This window comes from Pyrus communis, chromosome 6 (assembly GCF_041283825.1).
Source record: "Pyrus communis isolate YQ-2024b chromosome 6, ASM4128382v1, whole genome shotgun sequence".
NCBI lineage: Eukaryota > Viridiplantae > Streptophyta > Magnoliopsida > Rosales > Rosaceae > Pyrus > Pyrus communis.
The window spans coordinates 4,455,981-4,475,586 of NC_142570.1; the positions used below are offsets into that span (position 1 = coordinate 4,455,981).

The 19,606-nt window shown below is 39.2% G+C and overlaps 2 protein-coding genes and 1 long non-coding RNA gene across 4 annotated transcripts; 2 read left to right on the forward strand and 1 right to left on the reverse strand.

Moving 5' to 3' along the window:
• The first annotated feature begins 157 nt into the window (after positions 1 to 157).
• LOC137711516 (tryptophan aminotransferase-related protein 2-like) lies at positions 158 to 12,296 on the forward strand. Of its 2 annotated transcripts, XM_088695465.1 has the most exons (6): positions 216 to 392; positions 502 to 950; positions 9,595 to 9,898; positions 11,157 to 11,437; positions 11,551 to 11,855; positions 11,959 to 12,296. In XM_088695465.1, exons 1-6 carry the CDS (start codon positions 243 to 245, stop codon positions 12,144 to 12,146), a joined length of 1,677 nt encoding a protein of 558 aa, XP_088551591.1. In that variant the 5' UTR covers positions 216 to 242; the 3' UTR covers positions 12,147 to 12,296. The 2 variants fall into 2 exon arrangements, with proteins under 2 accessions (XP_068306855.2, XP_088551591.1); XM_068450754.2 differs by having other exon boundaries at positions 158 to 950.
• On the reverse strand, positions 10,868 to 12,084 carry LOC148696134 (uncharacterized). The gene is made up of 2 exons (XR_015963399.1): positions 11,948 to 12,084; positions 10,868 to 11,852 (listed from the first exon to the last, which is right to left on the reverse strand). It is a non-coding gene; the product is annotated as an uncharacterized LOC148696134 (long non-coding RNA).
• Positions 12,297 to 16,244: 3,948 nt separating the features above from the next.
• LOC137710750 (uncharacterized) lies at positions 16,245 to 19,598 on the forward strand. The gene is made up of 2 exons (XM_068449871.2): positions 16,245 to 18,137; positions 19,385 to 19,598. Exon 1 carries the CDS (start codon positions 17,280 to 17,282, stop codon positions 18,132 to 18,134), a length of 855 nt encoding a protein of 284 aa, XP_068305972.1. The 5' UTR covers positions 16,245 to 17,279; the 3' UTR covers positions 18,135 to 18,137; positions 19,385 to 19,598.
• Positions 19,599 to 19,606: the final 8 nt, after the last annotated feature.

The following is a 19,606-nucleotide window of genomic DNA, read 5'->3' on the forward strand; positions in this document are numbered from 1 at the left end:
GAATCAAAAGCCAAATTCTCCAAATCAAATCAAATAAAATTTTGAAAAATCAGAAAATAAAAAAGAAGGGTAGATTAAAGCAAACAGAAAGATGGAGACAAAGCATGTAGTAACAGCAGCTTTTCCAATTCCTTATTAACCCCCCGTGCATCTATATATATATAACTCCCATATATCTATCTATCTGTATATACATATATATATATATATATATATATTCACACTCGCACACATGGAAGTATATGAATCTGGTCTTATTGGGTTTTCATTATCTTCGAGATCTAGCATCGGAAACCTGCGATTTTCCTGGAAAATCGTTCTGGGATTTCTCGTTTCCTGAGAAAAAATCCGGTCAGAAGTTTTTTCAACTCACCCATTTCATCAGTTTTTCAGTAAAAGTTTCAACCTTTGAAGCCCGCGAGTTTAATTAAAGTTGTCAGAGTCCTTCCAAATCTTCAAAACCATCCTTCTTTGTTGATTCATCTCCTGTTTGATTTGAAGCGCAACCGTAGTAATCCGGGGTGTCTGAGCCAAAGCTTCAATCTTCACCGTCCATCTGGCGATCAAACTTGGTTTTCATCATCTGGGTTCTGCTGTAAATCCGCCCTCCAGTGTTTGAGTTCTTCACATTCACTCGCTCACTCACTTTGGTTTGTTTTTCGGTCCTCCAATTTCTTTGTTTTTGCAAAAATGGCCAACTTTCTGGGGATTTTCACAGTGAGGAACTTGCTTGGGCTGTCACTGGCTCTTAATCTGAGCTTGGTTCTGAGGGTGGTTTACGAGAGCGGGAAGGATGGGGGCCCAGATGGGTTCTCTGTGGAGGAGCAGAGAGGGCCGTCAATGGCGGACATGGGTTTTGGGAAGGAAGCTCAGGCGACGCAGAGGACGCGTCTCTCCGCTTCTTCTTCTTCTGGCCAAGATGTCATGGAGAAAGTTATCAACCTCGACCAGTAAGTGCTTCAACACTTGTTTTGTTTTTTTCTTAATTTTTTATTTGTTTTTAATTATATCATCTAATCCTCCCGCTAAGATTTCTTCAGTTTAGAAGTACGAAGTGATATTTACCTACCTTTTTTTTTTTACTTTTTTTTGTGCATAATTCTGTTTAATGATAAAATTTAGTAATAATTAACTGGCTTAACTCACGTCAAATTTTTTGGAGTATATGAACTCCATTGAGTTGTCAAGGTATTTAATTAAGTAAACTATTAAAATTAGCTCAAAACCAGGGGCAAAATTGTCTTTTGAATTTTGTGAAAAATGGGGGGCACAGGAAGTGTCAGGCAAAGCAAGGGTGTGATGGCATGTGAAATTTAATGAAGGAGGTCAAAATAAGGGAATATTATGTCATAAACTTCACTTGACGTCAGTGATATTTTTGCAAAAGAGACCTCAAACATTACCGATTTTCTGTTTTTGACTAAAATATTTATTGTTTTCCTCATTTTTCTGATTAATTTTGTGTACTGTTTACTGTGCTGACTATTTAGAGCTAGGATAGGGGAAGGTAGGAGAGATCCTTGTTTAGGGTTGAGATTTTACATGGCGCATGTTAGAGCTGGCCAACTCTTTTGTACTCGATGACTGTTTTTCCGTCGGTCATATTCCTGTTCCCAAGCAATTCTAACATGCACCATAGATGGTAGTAACTGAACCTTTGACCAACAACATCATTGTGTCATAGAAACAGAAACTTGTATGCATCCCAACAAATTGGTGGGATGCCCTTGTGTCGGTATCTCAAATTAATCGAGTACTGTTATATATTTTAGGGTAAAATATATTTTACTCTGCAATTACAGTCTCATACAATATTTTAAAAACATTTGAATCTCATACATTCAATATTATTTTATTTCAATTTCATACCACCGTTGAAAAATTTGTTAAGTTAATCGTTAAGTGATGATGTGACAAATATGAAGTTCTTATTTGTGCTAACGTGGCTGCCACATTTGTGCTACGTGACTAAACACTTAATAAAATAAAATAAAAAATTAATAAAGTGAAAGAAAAAAAATCCCTTTAGTCTTTCCCACCCGAGCCCACCCCCTTCTCCCATCCCCATCACCCATCCTTTCCCCCATTAATTTTGAACTCCTCAAATCCAAAAAAAAAACAAAAAAACCTATCTTTCCCGTCAAAACACCAACTCTCCGTCTGGTTTTCCAGCGATTTGACCTTCTCATTCGACCACCCCTATCCACCCACCAAGCTCATGTTTGATTGCAACAACATCGAGCCTCCTCGAATTAGAACTTATAGCATTGACACCAAGCCAAGCATGATCTGCACCACAGAGTTGCGTCATGTCATTGCTGCTGCTCGAAATCGGACCCGCCTCATGCAATTCCTTTGTGATAGGCAATAGGTGGCTGCAACATGTGACTTGGGGTGGGAAAGATTTGGGGCTAAGGGTTGGTGATGGCAGAAGGAAGATGAAGAAGGGGACTTATGGTTAGAGAAATGTGCATAAGTGATAGGGAAGAGGGTGGATCGGCCTGTGACCTGGGGTGGGAAAATTTTAGGGCAAAGGATTGGTGATAGGAGAAGGAAGATGAAGGGGATTTATGATTAGAGAAAGGTGCAGAAGTGATAGGGGAAATGGGTGGAGCCGTGGAGGGGATGGATGGGTGGCTCGGGTAGGGAAGATGAAGAAGGGGCTTTTGTTTTTTTTTTTTATAAATTAATTATTTTAACATTTTAAACTTTTTATTAAGTATTGAAATCTAAATGTCTTCGCCTAAATTAGTCAAAGACAGAGTATATGGAGTGCAAGTTCAGTGCAAAAGGAGGCTCAAATGAGTTAGGGGCGAAGATTAGAGATCAGGAAGTACCAAAGAGCGACAACTTTCGCTACCTAGGATCTATCTTGCAAAAGAACGGAGAGTTGGATGGAGATCTCAACTATAGGATATAAGCTGGATAGATGAAGTGGAAGAGTGCATTCGACGTGTTGTGTGACCGTCGTATGCCATTGAAGCGCAAGGAAATTTTTTATAGAATGACAATAAGGCCAACAATGCTTTATAGCACAGAATATTGGGCGGTGAAGTATCAACACGTACATAAAATGGGTGTAGCGGAGATGAGAATGTTTTGTTGGATGTGTGGGCACACGAGAAAGGATAAGATTAGGAATGAGGATATCCGAGGTAAAGTAGGAGTAGTCGAAATTGAAGGAAAAATGAAAGAAAATTGGTTACGATGGTTTGGACATGTGAAACGAAGGCCTACTGACTCTTTGGTTAGAATATGCGATTACAAGACAGAGGTTCAAGGTTGAAGGGGTAGAGGAAGACTTCAGAAGACTTTGGAAGAGACTATAAGAAAAGATTTAGAGCACTTGGATCTAACGGAAAATGTGATACAAAATCGAGCGCAATGGCGTTTTAGGATTCATATAGCCAACCCCACTTAGTGGGAAAAGACTTTGTTGTTTAGCCATGTGGCACAAATGTGGCAGCCACGTCAACACAAATGGAGATCATACATTTGTCACGTCATCACTTAACGGTTAGCTTAATAAATTTTTTAACGGTTGTATGAAATTGAAATAAAATAATACTAAATGTACGAGATTGAAATGTTTTAAAGATGTATGAAATTGTAATTACACCGAAACCTAAAGAGATACAATGTAATTTATCCTATATTTTAACTTTTTAAATAACATGTATGAGTGAATTGAAATACCGCTTCAATAGCTTTCACTCCCCAAAAAGTTTGAGAGTTTATAGCAAAGATGCCAAGAGTAAATTGTAGTAATGGTCCCTCAATTTTAATCAAATTGGAGTAATGGTTCATCAACTTAAAATTCATTACCATTGGTCCCTTAACTCATCAAAATGTGTAGTTATGATCATTTTCGTTAACTTTGTCAAAATAAGTTATGTTAGAAGGACCATTGTTGTGCATGCAAATTTTGTCTTCTTCTTCTTGTTGGACGAAATTGCACCTACAAAACAATTAAGACCTAAGGTCAAGGCCTAAAGCCTCACGCGCATACGATGAATGGTGGAGTTTTGGCCAAAGAACCTTCAATGTCAAAGTTAAAATTTGAGAGAAAAAATGTTTATAGAATTTTAGGAGAATAATGGACTTAGATTTTTGGAGAAATGAGATGATATTTATAGGGGTGTAGCTGGTCCCCTTTGGAGAGATGGGAACCGGCCACATATGGTGGGTTTTGGGTATAATTGCAAGATATTATGTCAAAATAATATCTTGCAATCAATTAGGAAATTAATCAATTAGTTTAGGTAATTAATCATATTTTCAATGAATAATTGAAGGTTACCTTGTGGGGAGAATTCGATGAGGATGAATGAAATAAGTTTTGAATAAATATCTATTTTGATCACTTTTGACCTTGAATGAGTCGTGATTGTCTGCTGCTTACACATAGAAGTTTCGGTGTGCCTCGAGTGTAATATTGTCTTTTTTCATCCAAAAGTACATGTATTGCCTCCATAATTTTTTTGATTATTTTTTACTCTACAAATGCCCCTACACTTACTGGGCTGCTTGCAGAAAAGGGCAGCAAGTGTAAAGATCTCTAGCTTTGATGCAGATTCTCACTTGGACTTGGAATTAAATTCTTCTAGAAAAGGAAAATAAATCGCCTCTAAAGCCTATTTAAGCTTACCTCAAGTAGGGAATTAAATCAACTTCAGAAGGCAATTATTTGTCCTTAGAAGAAAGAGAGAAAACTAGAGGATATTTGTTCCCTCCCATAGCACTCTTCTTTGCTTGCCCGTGCAAAGATTCGTCTTCCATTAATTTCTTTCTCTTCTCCGCATTGCACCGATGTAAGAAAAACTTAATTCTCCTTATCTTCTCATTGGGTGGTGTTGTCGCGGGGCAGCCATCGGGATGGTGAGGCACATCGGCTGGCAGGGGCCATTGCTTGTGCTGCTCAGCTTAACAGAAGCTAAGGTTTGGCTCGGCATGGACTGAGGAAGTGGCGTGGCATAGACCACGGTTTGGGCTGCCTCATGTGGGATGCCTGCCAAAAATGAAAAAACTGCTTGAGTTTGATTTCATAGCTGCCGTAGATGGAGAAGTCAAGGATGGAGTTGCCAAGATTGGAGCTGCTAAAGATAAAGTATCGGATGCGCGAACTGTTGAGTGCAAAGTCCCCTGACCATTCGCTGCCTAGTTGGTCTTCAAATATTCGATCTTTTGAGTTATGTGGCCTTTTCACACTGGAGAGTTTACCCATATGGATGTCGGGATATTAGTTTACCCTATTGCACTGGAGAGCAATTAGTTTACCATATCGCACTGGAGAGCAATTAGTTTACCCTCTCACACTGGAGAGCAGACCCAAATAGGTGTTAGGGAATTAGTTTAGTGTCTTTCGCACTGAAGAGCAGACCTAAATGGGTATCGAGGATTTAGTTTATCCTTTCGTACTAAAGAGCAGACCCATATGGTTGTCGGAGAATTGATTTACCCTATCACACTGGAGATCAATTAATTTGTCCTTTCGCACTGAAGAGCATGGAAGTTTTCGTCGTGAGTGCAGCTAAGGAAAGCTGGACTGCTGGACAACTGAAATAATCCTCAACATCTGAGGTCTTGTTTGGTGATTTGCTTGAGAGTTCGAACTGTTTGTGGAACCTATGTAAGGGTGTAAATGGGTAGTGCATCGAGCTGTTCCCGGACTTTCCTCAAGTATTGCGTTGTCGTTAGATGTTTCGTCGTATGCCTTTCTGAGGCTTGGTGGTGAGCAGCTGAGAATCTGAATGGATTGCAAGCTTCTCCACCGTTAAGTCTTTCGTTAGTAGAGGCTGCTAGTAAGGCCTCGTATTCTGCTCCATCGTTGGATGCTTTGAAGTTTGAAGTGTCGTGGCTTGGTCGGCGTAAATAAGAGCCGTGGTGCAAGATTGGCACGGTTGGGAGTCATGGTGACGGATCAAGGGCGGCCGGGGGCCGTGAAGCAAGTAGGCACGACTGTGAGCGCAAAGTTGGGGCTGGCTTGGGCTAGGTTATGCACAACAATATGTATTGGACCACTAGGTCCATGATGCTCGGTTACTGGTGATGTGTTACTTCAGTATTGAATCATGTAGAGTGTTGAGAATAAGACATGCCCCTCAGTTCTTGGTAGTTGGGTTGGTGTGTCATTCTGGTACTTGTATGCCCTCAACGAGCTATTAGGCTGAGCTGATGCGTTTGTCAGAACATAAGTAATCTTTGTATCCAACAAACTATGTCAATGAAAGATGACCCGTTTATGTTGGTTATGTCTCGTTTGTGCGCCTTGTCGGTAGTTTTGTTGCGTTGGAAATTGCACAATCGCTCGGTTATGAGCATTTCTACTTATTCATGAGTATGTCTTTGTTAGGGTAGTGGAGCTCTCGGCTGCCCCTGGTCGTGACCTGTTGGTCTTGGTTGCTCTTCTATGTGTTCGGCTTATCTATGCCTTGGCTGAGATGCATGTAGTACGTTCTTGGCAAGAGAGCGAATTACTCGTAAACTGCCGATTGAACTTAAGCTAGATTGAGTGATTACTTCTTTCCGTCCGTGGTGTTGCCTACTTCGATGTGAGGTGGATGATGCGCCTTACAGGCCTAGCCGCGAATGAACACTTCATTTAGAAGGTTGCTCATTGTTGATTATCGAAGTGTGGCCCCAACAATGAATGTATACTTGTCCGTGGGCTTAACTGAAAATGCACATTCCTCTGCATGCTAAGATGAGAGTATACGCTATCTTGGAGGCCCATTCAGTAGTGTACACTACCAAAACATTCGGTTCGTGATTGGTCAAGTGGATGTTTGCCGGGACGCTGTTAGAGAGGTTCGTCGTTTGCCCTTGTCCTACTTCAGGACACCTCGTTTGAGGCACGCTGCAAGAGCTAATTCGCCAAGGTAGTTTGCTGCGCGAGAGCGCTTATCAACTCTATGACTTGTCAAGACAATTGTTGCTCGCCATTTGAGGTGGAAGAGCTTGGACGGTATACATCTCATTGAGTAATGGAAATGTAATAGACTGGGTGTGAGATTTGAGTTTGGAGGTCAAATATGTGGAGAAATGGGGTGAAAATACCCCCGATTCAATCGTCGGTCCAGAAATCTGAAGTCGGGACGGTTGAACCGGCCTTGGAACGGTTGAGATTGTTGGTGGGCCACGAGAGTGGGTTGGGCCTCATATTGGACCGCAGAAGCGAGTTAGATTCCTGAAGCGGGTCGGGCAGCTAGCATGGATTGCCCCTTGTGTGGTGCGTGTGGGCGCTGGGCGTGGGCTCTGATCGGGAGTGCGTTGGGCTTGCGCTAGCCTTGGGCCCGCGAGGGCTAGGTTGCTTTTCCTGCCGCAGCTGCTTAGGCTTGCGTTGTTGAGGTAGTTGCTTGGGCCGGCTCGCGTTGGGCCTGGCTTGGCTACCTTGCAGATTAAGCCGTGCACCAGGTGGATGAGGCTTGGGCCTACATTGTTGGGGCAGCGGTTTGGGCTGCTTTTAGCGCATGGGCTTACTGCTGCAAAGTGGCTTGTTCCTAGGCTGGTGGCTACCTTGTTGCCCTCTGTTCACCGTGGGCTTGCTACCATAGAGCTGGTCCACTTCCCACTGCCACGGTAGCCCCCGTGGCTGCCATGGTGGTGGTGCTTTTTGGTGGCAAAGTTGTTCCTCTTGCCATCGTATTGAGCCTTGTGGATTGTCGTAGTGGGGTTATGTCTTGTCCTCCATCATTCGATCCGGATCTTTGAACGTAGAAAGTTCTGTTTGTCATGGTTTTCGAATTTCTAATCATTGCACTTTTTTTTTTTTTTACGTTTATTCAAAGAATTTTATAAAAAAATTTCTAAGAATAAGGATGTACGAAAAATCTACAAATGAACAAGAAATGAGAAACTTTGAATGCGAGAGTCTTCTTTGAGCATGTGAATCGAACTCTCAATGAAAGCACCAATTTGTGAATGCAAATTTTCACCTTTTTCTTCTTGGACAAAATTGCACCTACAAAACAATTAACACTTAAGGTCAAGACCAAGAGTCTCACACGCTTATGATGAATGTGGGAGGACTTTGACCAAAAAACCTCTGATGTCAAAGTTAAAATTTGAGTGAAAAATGTTTAGAGAATTTTAGGAGAAGAATGGATTTAGGTTTTTAGAAAAATGTGGTGGTATTTATAAGGGTGTGGTTGGCCCCCTTTGGAAAGATGGGAACCGGCCACATATGGTGGTTTTTAGGTGTAATTGCAAGATATTATGTCAAAATAATATCTTGCAATTAATTAGGAAATTAATTCAAGTAATTAATTCTATTTTGAATGAATAATTGAAGGTTACCTTGTGGCGATGATTTGATGAGGATAGATGAAATATCTTTTGAATAAATACCTATTTTGATCACTTTTGACCTTAATTGAGTTGTGATTGTCTGCTGTTTGCACATAGAAGTTTTGGTGTGCCTCGAGGGTAATATTGTCTTTTCACCCAAAAGTACACGTGTCGCCTCCATAATTTTCTTGATTATTTTTTACTCTACAATTACTACAATTGGAGTCTCTCAACTCATCAAAACGTGTAGTTATTGTCTTTTTCGTTAACTTCGTCAGAATTTTGTCAAAATGAGTTATGTTGGAAGGACCATTGCTCCAATTGGGTTCAAGTTGCGGGACCATTGCTCTAATTGGGTTCAAGTTGAGGGATCATTGCTCCAATTGGGTTATAGTTGAAGGACCAATGGTAATTGATTTTTAGTTGAGGGACCAATGATAATTGATTTTTAGTTGAGGGACCATAACTACACGTTTAGATGAGTTGAGGAACCAATGGTAATGAATTTTTAGTTGAATAACCATTACTTCAATTAAGCTAAAGTTAAATGACAATATTTCTCTAGTTGAATTAAAGTTTAGGGACCAATGGTAATTGATTTTTAGTTGAGGGACCATAACTACACATTTTGATGAGTTGAGGAACCAATGATAATAAATTTTTAGTTGGAGAACCATTGCTTCAATTGAGCTAAAGTTAAATGATCATTGCTACAATTTACTCAAGAGTAGAGTAGCCTATGTGCATGTTTTTTATGGCAACTTTCACCCGAAGTGCGTGTTAGCATGAGGCACTACATGGGGCTTCTAGATGCACACCTGCTTTATGGCCTTCTGTGAAGTGCAGAAATGACTAAATTAAAGTGCGCCGTGGGCTGTCTGAGATATTCAAAACTTTTAGCCGTCCAAGTTGTAAAATTAGCTTTTCATGACCTTTCTTTTTAGTCCCCATGTCGAGATTCTCTGGATCTTACCGCCCTGTGGGACCCACAAAAGATTTAACCCCTCTTAGAATGGTCTGATGTTTGCCGGGTATCCATCTAGTCATCGATCTGCTGACAGAGTGGGACCCACCTTGCCCCATGCCATACCTACCTCCATGGCTCCATGCAATTTTAGGGAATCTCATTACTGTGCGACAGATTTTTATTTTTCGGATTTTATGTTTTGTGAGGACAGATTCGACCGTGTAACCGCCGTAGTATCTTCTCTTTTTATCTACCTCGTTACGCGACAGTGGTATCGTATTTTTTTGTTTAACATGTTTTTTTTTTTTTTTAATTTTTTATTACCGTGTTGGTGAATGCAGCGGTGACCCTACTATGTATGAAAATTACTGGCAGCGGATGGGTGAAAGAACCACAGTCGTGATCTCTGGGTGGCAGTCAATGAGCTATTTCTCAGATGTCAAAAACCCTTGCTGGTTTTTGGAGCCAGAGTTTGCCAAACAAGTTGTGAGACTGCACAATGTGGTCGGCAACGCCGTCACCGAGGGCCGCCAAATCGTGGTCGGGACGGGTTCATCCCAGCTGTTTTTAGCCGCCCTCTATGCCCTAGCTCCCAAAGATGGATCTGAGCCATTGAGTGTGGTGTCGGCCGCCCCATACTACTCGGTAAGCTTGATATTTTGGGTTTAACTTTAATCCTTTTTTGTTTAGTTTAATTATATTTAGTGCTTTAAAGTTATAGATTTTTGAATATTTTAAGGTCACTAGTTTACTTACCAACAAATCAAGGCAAAGTCAAATGCATCTTGCATCAGTGATGAAACCACATGTTTTATTCTCCTAATTTTGTATTTGTTTATATGATCACTTTGCATAGTGGACATGCTTTTTTTTCAATGGCGTCTACTTTAATTAGAAAATTAATTAACATTAAGTCAGATATTTACACCGATGGCGTCATCTTGCTTAGTCTCTTGGCTTTTCATGCATGATAAAGAACATCTTCAAAAAGCGTGTTACGAGAGGTTAAATCTTCTTTTAACTCATTTTATGTGGTATTTCTGTGCCTTTATCATTGATTGACACGTGTTTATTTAATGATGACAAAATTGAGGATTACCATATGTCAAGCAATGATAGAAATCATAGAAATGTCACACACAAAAATAAGTGCAAAAACTTTAAGGGAGTTTTAACGAAAAGCCAACGGTATTGTTCACTTTAACGAAAAATCACATTTTTACATTAAAAAGTCAATCATGATACTATTCATTTTACCTTTTATTTTGTTTTTATCATTAAAATTCAAACTTATCAAACTTATTTCTTTAGTTTTCCTAAACCTTAAACCTTGGTTACGAGCATTCACCCTTGGAAGCCTCGAGTTTGATTCACCTGTGTGACAGTAATAATATGGCATTTAATTTGCCTGCCTTGCTTCTGAAGCTTTTGAATTTTGGTATCTCAATTATTTATCCTTGTCCCCCCTCTCCCTAATTTTCACTACATCTTTCGTCTCCCTTCCTGGTTCGTCCCTATTTATCCTGTCCTGCACACATAAAATATGTCCAAGCATGTGCCCATCGGACAGATCAAATAAGTAAGAAAATATATATCTAAGCTTTCATAAATTAACTCAAATATTCAACTTTATAGCATTACTTCAATCATAATTCATGGAGTAACGAATTAAAAAAAAAATAAAAAATTACACGTCACGTTATACAGTCTGCTCTCGTATCAAATTCGTAACATTTCGGCATGCCTAGTCCTAGCGAAGATCACGCTTCATTTTTTCTTGGAAACTAAGAAGATAGTTCATCACGTGATGGTGATAATTTGAACTTGCATTCTTTGCTGCTCGTCTGTAAATGTGTGTATGATGTTGTGTGTTTTAAGGTGGCTATTGATGGTTTCTTTGCAGTCTTACCCCTCTATGACGGACTGCTTGAAGTCCGGCTTGTACAAGTGGGCCGGTGATGCCCGAAGCTTCAGCAAAGAGGGACCTTATATAGAGCTAGTGACCTCCCCAAACAACCCTGATGGATTCGTCAGGCATTCCATGGTCAATCGAACGGGGGGTTTATTGGTTCACGACTTGGCCTACTACTGGCCACAGTATACCCCGATTTCTTCTCCTGCGGACCATGATCTGACACTGTTCACCGTCTCCAAAGCTACTGGCCATGCTGGGACACGCATTGGGTAAGCTTGATACTGATCACAGAGTCTTAGTTCTTGCGTCTTGGTTGTGTTGCTCTGCGAACAATAGTTCTTGCATTATGAAAAATGATCTCTGATTTGAATTTTTCTTCCAGGTGGGCTCTTGTTAAAGATCCTGAAGTTGCAAAGAAGATGATCAAATTCATAGAGCTCAACACCATTGGTGTGTCCAGGGATTCACAGCTCCGAGCTGCCAAGATTTTAGAGGTGATGACCAACACCTCTGAAAACGTTGGCCGCATTGGTTCCTATGAATCCTTTTTCTGGATTAGCCACCACCTCATGACAGAGAGGTGGCAGCTACTTAGGGCGGCGGTGAACAGGAGCAGAGTGTTTAGTCTGCCCGACTTTACACCTGGGTTCTGCCACTTCCTCAACCAGGACTCCCAGCCTCAACCTGGCAAGTGAAAAATCATGAAATGATTAGTTAAGAGTCATTATACATAACTGTGTAAACATTTTTTAAGCTGTTAAGCTGACTCTACTGTTTACCACTTTTGCAGCTTTCGCGTGGCTAAAATGTGAGGACGATCGTGTGGAAGATTGCGAAAGCTTCCTAAGAGGCTACAAGATGTTAACAAGAGGAGGAAGGCACTTTGGAGTTGGTCCAAAGTACGTCCGCATAAGCATGTTGGATCGGGACAACAATTTCAACTTATTTGTGAAGCGACTGTCTGCGATTCAGTCATGACAGTGGACCGTGAGCTGTTGCAGAGGAAGGAGAGGGAGTGTTACATATTCGTTCATATGTAGATTAGTAATGAAAAGTAATACAATCTGTATCCATCTATTTAAATGATATGATTTTTCAACGTAATTTATGAGAGTCCAAATCCATCCATCCATCCCTCGAGAATGAAATTTTCGGATGAAATTTGCAGAAACACTTGCCATGAATAATGAAATTTACAGTGCAACAAGTAAATGGATGTAACTTCCAGCCAAGGAGGAGGTTGTAGGTCCCCAGGTGCCCACCATTGGAGCAGCATTCCCACTTCTCCCATGCCACTCATTTCTACAACCCTAATTTCAACTCTCTCAAGTTTTCCTCTCTCTTTAGGCTTTTCCTTCCCTCTCTTTCTCCTCGTCTTCCTCCCCCTAAAACCTAGAAACCGACTCAGAAGTTCTAAATTGGTAACCATGACGAAAGGAGGGAGATATGAAACAATATATGAGTAACTTTAATGTATCCGAACAAGAGGAGGTTCGGGAGGTATTTACAGGAAAATTTGGAATCAACAATCAACTAAGACAAAGTTCACTAGTTTCACGTGAAATCAGAAATAACACATGTTTTGTAGGAGTTTTGAGACTCCTATTGTCCCACATCGGGAAACATTGAATTGTCGATGGCCTTTATATAGGTCTAGTCGTTTATACCAGTAGTTAGGATTTTGACAATTTGGAAATAGATTGAAGGCTTGGACTTTATGGTTGTGGGATTAGGTTTGTATAATATAGCCTAATACTATTAATATTAATTAATCAAGACAAGAGCCTTGGGCCTTGGAAGTTGAAATTAATCAAATTCATTAATTTTATTTTTGGATTAAGTTATTTATTTATTTTATTTTTGGATTAAGTTAGGTATTTGAAAGGTGTAAAACAACCTATATATATCTGCAATCACAGTTTCCAAGTAAAATCATATTTTCTTCATCTTTTCCTTCCGTACAAAATTTCCAGAGAGTAAACACACAAAACAATTCGCTAGAATTCTATAATCCAGTGCAGGTTGTAGAATTAGATAGTTATATCCTGGTCGAGCATACGTTGTAGAATTACAAGCACAAGAGTGGGATGAAAATATCGTTCGAAGGACATAGCTATTGCGCTAGCCTCTACCTTTGATTCAATCAAGTTAGTATCATTTTAATTTCTGTATTTATTTTGTTATTTCATTATGTATTGCAAGTATATTTTAGTAATAAAGTATAAGTATTTCAAGTTATGTATTTTTGTTATTTTTTTTTTCTGAATTGTTCTCTAACATGTTTAGACAAATTGTTCATCGGTTACCACAAAATAAAGAGCGCACATTAAGAGTTAAAAATTAAATATTAATTGAAACAATTTTTTGATATAATTCATGTGACTAAATATTCTAGATAATACCTTATAGCATAAATATTTAAGGAAACTGTTATTAGCACTCAAAAAATCTTATTCTACACTTATTACAAGTGTATTTTTCTTTCTAATTATAAAAAAGTTAGAAGTTTAAAATGAGATGTTTAGAATGACAATAACAATTTTCATATTTAATTTTGAGAAAATTAATGTTAAGCCATATAACTGATAAGATATTTAAACTTGGTCAACTAAAGACAAATTTTTAATCTAATTTGAGTGAATATAAAATGCATGTATTTACACAAAATTTAAATTAAAAAAAAAACAAAATTATGTACGAACAGTTTGTACAGAAATAATCTAATGGCATCTTAATAAAAAAATGTAGAATTTCAAATAAAAGATCATATTTCAAAAAGAGAGAGAAAAAATACATAGGTCAATAAACTACTAACATGGTAAAAGCTTGACAATAAGTCCAATGAGAGATTAAAGTTGGGTACCAAATCAACGATGGAATCAAATTTGTTCAATTACAGATAAATAATCCACTGGTTTCACGTGAAATTGCAGAGACGCTATAGTAACAGTTACTAAAATTAAGCCCTAATTAAATATAGCTTATGACATGTGTATTACTTGTCATGTCATTTCACGTGAACTATTATTTTTGTCAGTTCACGTGATGTTAATAATAAAATTGATTTAGCCACAGACAAAGCATTCAACAATTTCACGTAAAACGACATAGGATGTTACACATGCATACTTTCACATAAAATGACAAAGGAGTTCACACATACATATAACAATTACAAAATTTAAATATTATTAACTCGTTTCACCTTGACACAACAGAATATATCAAGAAAAATCGAACGATAATCCTTCGCTAGAAAACAACTAGCAAGCTCTAGAGTCCACTAGGAAAATAGAAAGAAACTCAGGTTTACTGAATAATAGTCGAATATATTACAAACATAAGGCCAAGATGACCTATTTCTAATGCTCTTATCCCTACCCTAAGTATCTAAATATGAAATGAAATAAATTAACAAAATAAATATAAAAAAATCCTAAAATATTAAAATTCGAATACAATATAGTAAACGACCTCAAATTCCGGCTGGGCATGTTATACAACAATTCTTATAGATCTCATTGTTCTCTTTGAATCCATATATTATGGGTCAAAAACAGACGCATCAAACTACAGTTGTGTTAATCTTGACAACACGAAAAGTCTAAAACATCTATTTTCAGTATATGGCAACAACAAATAACCTATTAACACATGAACTACCGATTCTTCAATCACTTCTTGATTTCTCGTTGCTTCCTTCTTTTAATTTTATTTCATGTAAAATAACCTAATTTTTGTCCGGCACAACATCACACGTGAACATACTAAGAAGTCAGGCAATAGTTTAAAAAAGTAAAAGCTAATCGAAATAGTTTATGACACATATATTAATTTTCTTGTCAATTCACGTTATGTATATAATAAAGCTGATTTGGTGACAAAAGAAGTGTCATCAGTTTCACGTGAAATGACTGGGGGAGTTACACAGACATATAACAGTTACAAAATTTAAATAAAATTCACTTGTTTCATGTGAACATATTGAGAAGTCAAACAATAGTTTCATAAAGTAAAAGGTAACCAAAAAAATTTATGACATACATATTAATTTTCTTATCCGTTACTTGATGTGATGACAAAAAAAGCGTTAGCAGTCTCACGTGAAATGACAAAGAATGTGATAAATGCATATAACAACTACAAAATTTAAATATCATTCACTTATTTCACGTGAACATAAAAGATGAGTAAAAATTAACCGAAACATTTTATGACACACATATTAAAAAATTTTGCCAATTTACATGATGTTGATAATAAAGTTGGTTTTTCAACAAAAGAAGCATTAACAATTGCTTGTGAGATGACCGAAGGGATCACACATGCATATAGCATTTACAAAATTCGAGTATTGTATAATCAAATTGGATTATGACAACTGATCATACACATTATTTTATGTCACTTCACGTGATTGAATCTTCTAAATAAAAGTTGTTCGAAAAAAGAAAAAAAAAACCTTTAAACAAATTATATTTAAACTAAGTAAAGTTGATATTCATACATTTTCTTCTGTTACATACTCCTGTTTTATCATGTCTCCTGTTTTTATTTGATTTCTGCAATCCAATCTCGTTTCTCTTATACAATAACAAATAAATCGATTGACAATGATTTTTGATAAACTCTTTGTAATGTGTATTCTTTGTTTTTACATTTTCGCAATTACAAAAAAATATATATAATGATTTACAGCGATGGAACTCGACAATCTTTTTCGTACGCTTCCAGAGGCTCCATTTTTCTGATCTCAGAAATGGTTCATGACGATGATCATCTTGGTACTCATCCGGCTTTCTGGGGAAGAGAGTGAGTTGTCCCTCGAACTTACGCCTGCAAGTCCGTTGGGGAATAACGGGATTTGTTCACTCTAACCTCTGTAAAGGGGCTGTGATAGTAACGGAAGAGCTCACAAAACGTCATGGCCGTAAGGAAACTGAACCAGCCACCTAACACCAGCATATAGAGAGCCAAAGGTAAAAAACAAAATACTCTTAAATGGAAAAAAAGCCTAAAGTAAAAATAAGAACGACTAATCGACGAGTAAATGTCATTTAGTACTACGGTCTGATAGTATTTCTTTTCATTTGAAAATGAGAGGTCTTAGATTCGAATCTCGTATATGACGAATTCGATAACAAATTAGGCTACCTATTATGTGGTTTAGCCGAAATCCTCATTCCCTTAATATAAAAATATCGATGTACTAAAAAAAAAAAAAAAAATTCAACGAGTAAATGGACATACCGTGGCTGGTTCAGAGGACGTCAAACCCTTTTATGCTCGACGTCACAAGGGGCAACTCTCGAGCGTCGTTTCTCCCATGCCACCCATTTCTACAATGCAATAAGTGCTTTTGACTAAGCTCAATTGTCTCTCATGTTTCATTTTCCCTATCATTTTCTTCTCCCCCCATTTTCTCCTCCCTCTAAAACTTGGAAACTGGCTCTCAAATTCTAAAGAATTGGTAACCATGATGAAAGCAAGCTATCTATGATTTACTTCATATGTTAAGTTGGGGGTTTGGAAGGTATTTATAGAGAAGTTGGGCGATAAAATTGATGTTCGTAATAAAGTAGGTTTAGTCACAGACAAAACGTTCATCGGTTTCACGTGAAATGACAGAAAAAGTGTCACATGCATACATCGGTTATAAAATTCAAAAATGGTGATAAATCCAAGCCAATAAGGATAATACATTCATTTTTACGTGACACGTGATTCAATCTTTCAGATAAAGATTGTTTAAGTAGACCCAAAATTAAATCAAGTTGGCTAGAATAATGTACTCGGCCCAATGAAATTCGAGGTAAATGGATTAATCATGACAATGGTCCATAAGTTATACCCTAAATTGCAAGTTTGTCCTCAAACCAACAATGCAATTCGAGATTTAATTGGAGGTTGGAGGCCCAAATCCTGGGTCGGTTGTAAGCCCAAATCCTTCTCGTGGGCCAACCAACTGCACAATTAACTTGAATTTGAAATCGATTTTCGGTCAAATCCAAAACCCTAGGGTTTTCAAATCCTCTCTTCTTCCTCTCCGTCTCCAAAACCTCGAGAAGCCCAGAGCGCGGAGGACGGCAGAGGCCACCACCCGCCGCCACAATGTCGATGTCGAAGAGCTCTAAGATGCTGCAATTCATCAACTACCGGATGCGAGTGACGATCCAAGACGGCAGGCAGCTCGTCGGCAAGTTCATGGCCTTCGATCGCCACATGAACCTCGTCCTCGGCGACTGCGAGGAGTTCCGCAAGTTGCCTCCACTGAAAGGCAAGAAGACCAACGAGGAGCGCGACGACCGCCGGACACTAGGCCTCGTCCTCCTCCGCGGCGAAGAGGTCGTCTCCATGACTGTCGAGGGCCCGCCTCCTCAGGAAGAGTCTCGTGCTAAGGCAGCCAACGCCGCTGCTTTGGCTGGTCCCGGTTTGGGCCGCGCCGCCGGACGAGGTATCCCCACTGCTCCGCTGGCCCAGGCCCAGCCTGGGCTCTCTGGTCCGGTTCGCGGCGTTGGTGGACCGGCCCCTGGCATGATGCAACCCCAGATTTCACGCCCGCCAGTTCCGAACCTCTCCGCGCCTCCTATGTCCTACCCGTCTGCTCCGGTGATTCGTCCACCTGGACAGATGCCTGGATATCCCGGGCAACCTCCGATGAGTCGTGGTCCACCGCCTGGTGTTCCACCTCCGCAGTTTTCTAGGCCTCCTGGTGGGGGTCCACCTCAGCAATTCCCTGGCCCGCCCCAGATGCAGTTTGGGCAGAGGCCGATGGGTCCTCCGCCGCCTGGGCAGATGATGAGGGGTCCACCGCCTCCACCTCGCCCTGGAATGCAAGCTCCCCCGCCCCGTCCTGGAATGCCTCCTCCGCCTGGTGGTGCAATGCATATGTTTGGACCGCCTCGTCCTGGAATGCCGCCTCCACCCAACCCTCAGAACCAGCAGCAAAATCAGCAGCAACAGTGATTGGTATTTCCTCACTTCATTTGTTTTGATTCAGTTTTGAACTGTTGGATTTGGCTTCTTTTTCTCAATGCTCGTATATTTTATCTCTTCCTGTTACGGTGTTGTTTGTTTGGTATATGCAATGTGTATCTTTGGTAGTCTTTAAAGTTCATGCCTTTCTGTTATTGAATTGAGCCTGTACGACGTTGCTATGAGAGGGACCATTGAGAACTACCAAGACTTGACATTCTTGTTTTGATTCTGCTGTCGAAATCTATGTTGATTGTTGAAGGAGATTTCTTTCTCCCTCTATAACACCAAATCTAACATATCTGAGCCTATTCTTCGCGTGAATGACATAATGTATTGTTATGATGTGTATAATGTTATATTCTGCCACACATAACTCATCTGGGACTCGGTCTTGCATCCTGTATCACTGTTATAGTCTGAATACTCAAAAGTCCACAACCAAACATATATAAAGGATATATCATATTTATAGTCTATAGAAATGGGGCATGATCGCATGATATTGGACCGATTGCAGTTGCGAGAAATTTTGTCATTGTCTAATATCAGTGTGTAGTAGTCTTGGTATGTTATTTTACTCTCCCTCTAGTTGTCGCTCCTACAAAGTCTACTTGCTAATTTTACTCACCATGTTTGTACAACCAGTAAGTACATCTGTTTCTTAGTCTTGGGCTTGTTCGTCTTAACTTTTAAGTGAGTAGAAAATAGAATAGCCATTGGATGTCGTGTCTAATATAGATTACCTTGCTATACAATGGGTCCCTCTAATTGCGGTAAGAATGTCCACAATCTTGGTGAAACACCCGAACAAACAAAAGTAAACCATGATACAAATATCCCGGTCCTTATTAACCCCCAATATGTCATTGTTCAAGAGTCAAAGCCCATCCAACACAACTTCGTATCCTTTACAAAATTCTTGTGAATCTTTATTTTTACATTGGAGTTGAAGTTAGGACGTTGTACTTGTTTTAGCTTGACAATTTTTCCAAACAATTTCTCAGTCAGTTGGAGAAACTGGTTGAAGTAAAGAAGCATGATTGTGTAATTTGTAATACCATTACAATTATGGTTTTGTAAGATTATATATTTAGTTCTAGTATCTGTTTAAAGAATTGCTACTGTTACCACTATCATCTATGAAAACTACATTATTTTTTTTCGTTGGATCGATCGTCCATTTTCTTCTTGCTTGGAAGTTGACTCGATCTCTTTGTTCATTGTTCTTTTGCTTGCAGGTTTATTAGGTGTGGGTTTGAGGTTTTGGAATGCTGCTGCCTTGCATACTCTTTCAGTCTTTTGTAATAGGTTTGAGCCTGTGCGGATCTTCCTCATCCTGTAGCTTTGCAGTTCTATGATATGTAGCCTAAGTACTCACCTAAAAAATATTTGTAATTTTGTACAATCTTTCTGACTATTTTTACAATTCTATCAATTCGGTTTGCCAATTAATGTTGACA

Coding starts and splice junctions, on each gene's coding strand:
- LOC137711516 (XM_088695465.1), top strand. CDS start 243: ATGAATCTGGTCTTATTGGGTTTTCATTATCTTCGAGATCTAGCATCG. Junction 393..501: donor CCCATTTCATCAGTTTTTCA/GTAAAAGTTTCA, acceptor TTTGATTTGAAG/CGCAACCGTAGTAATCCGGG. Junction 11,438..11,550: donor CATGCTGGGACACGCATTGG/GTAAGCTTGATA, acceptor TTTTTCTTCCAG/GTGGGCTCTTGTTAAAGATC.
- LOC137710750 (XM_068449871.2), top strand. CDS start 17,280: ATGTCGATGTCGAAGAGCTCTAAGATGCTGCAATTCATCAACTACCGG.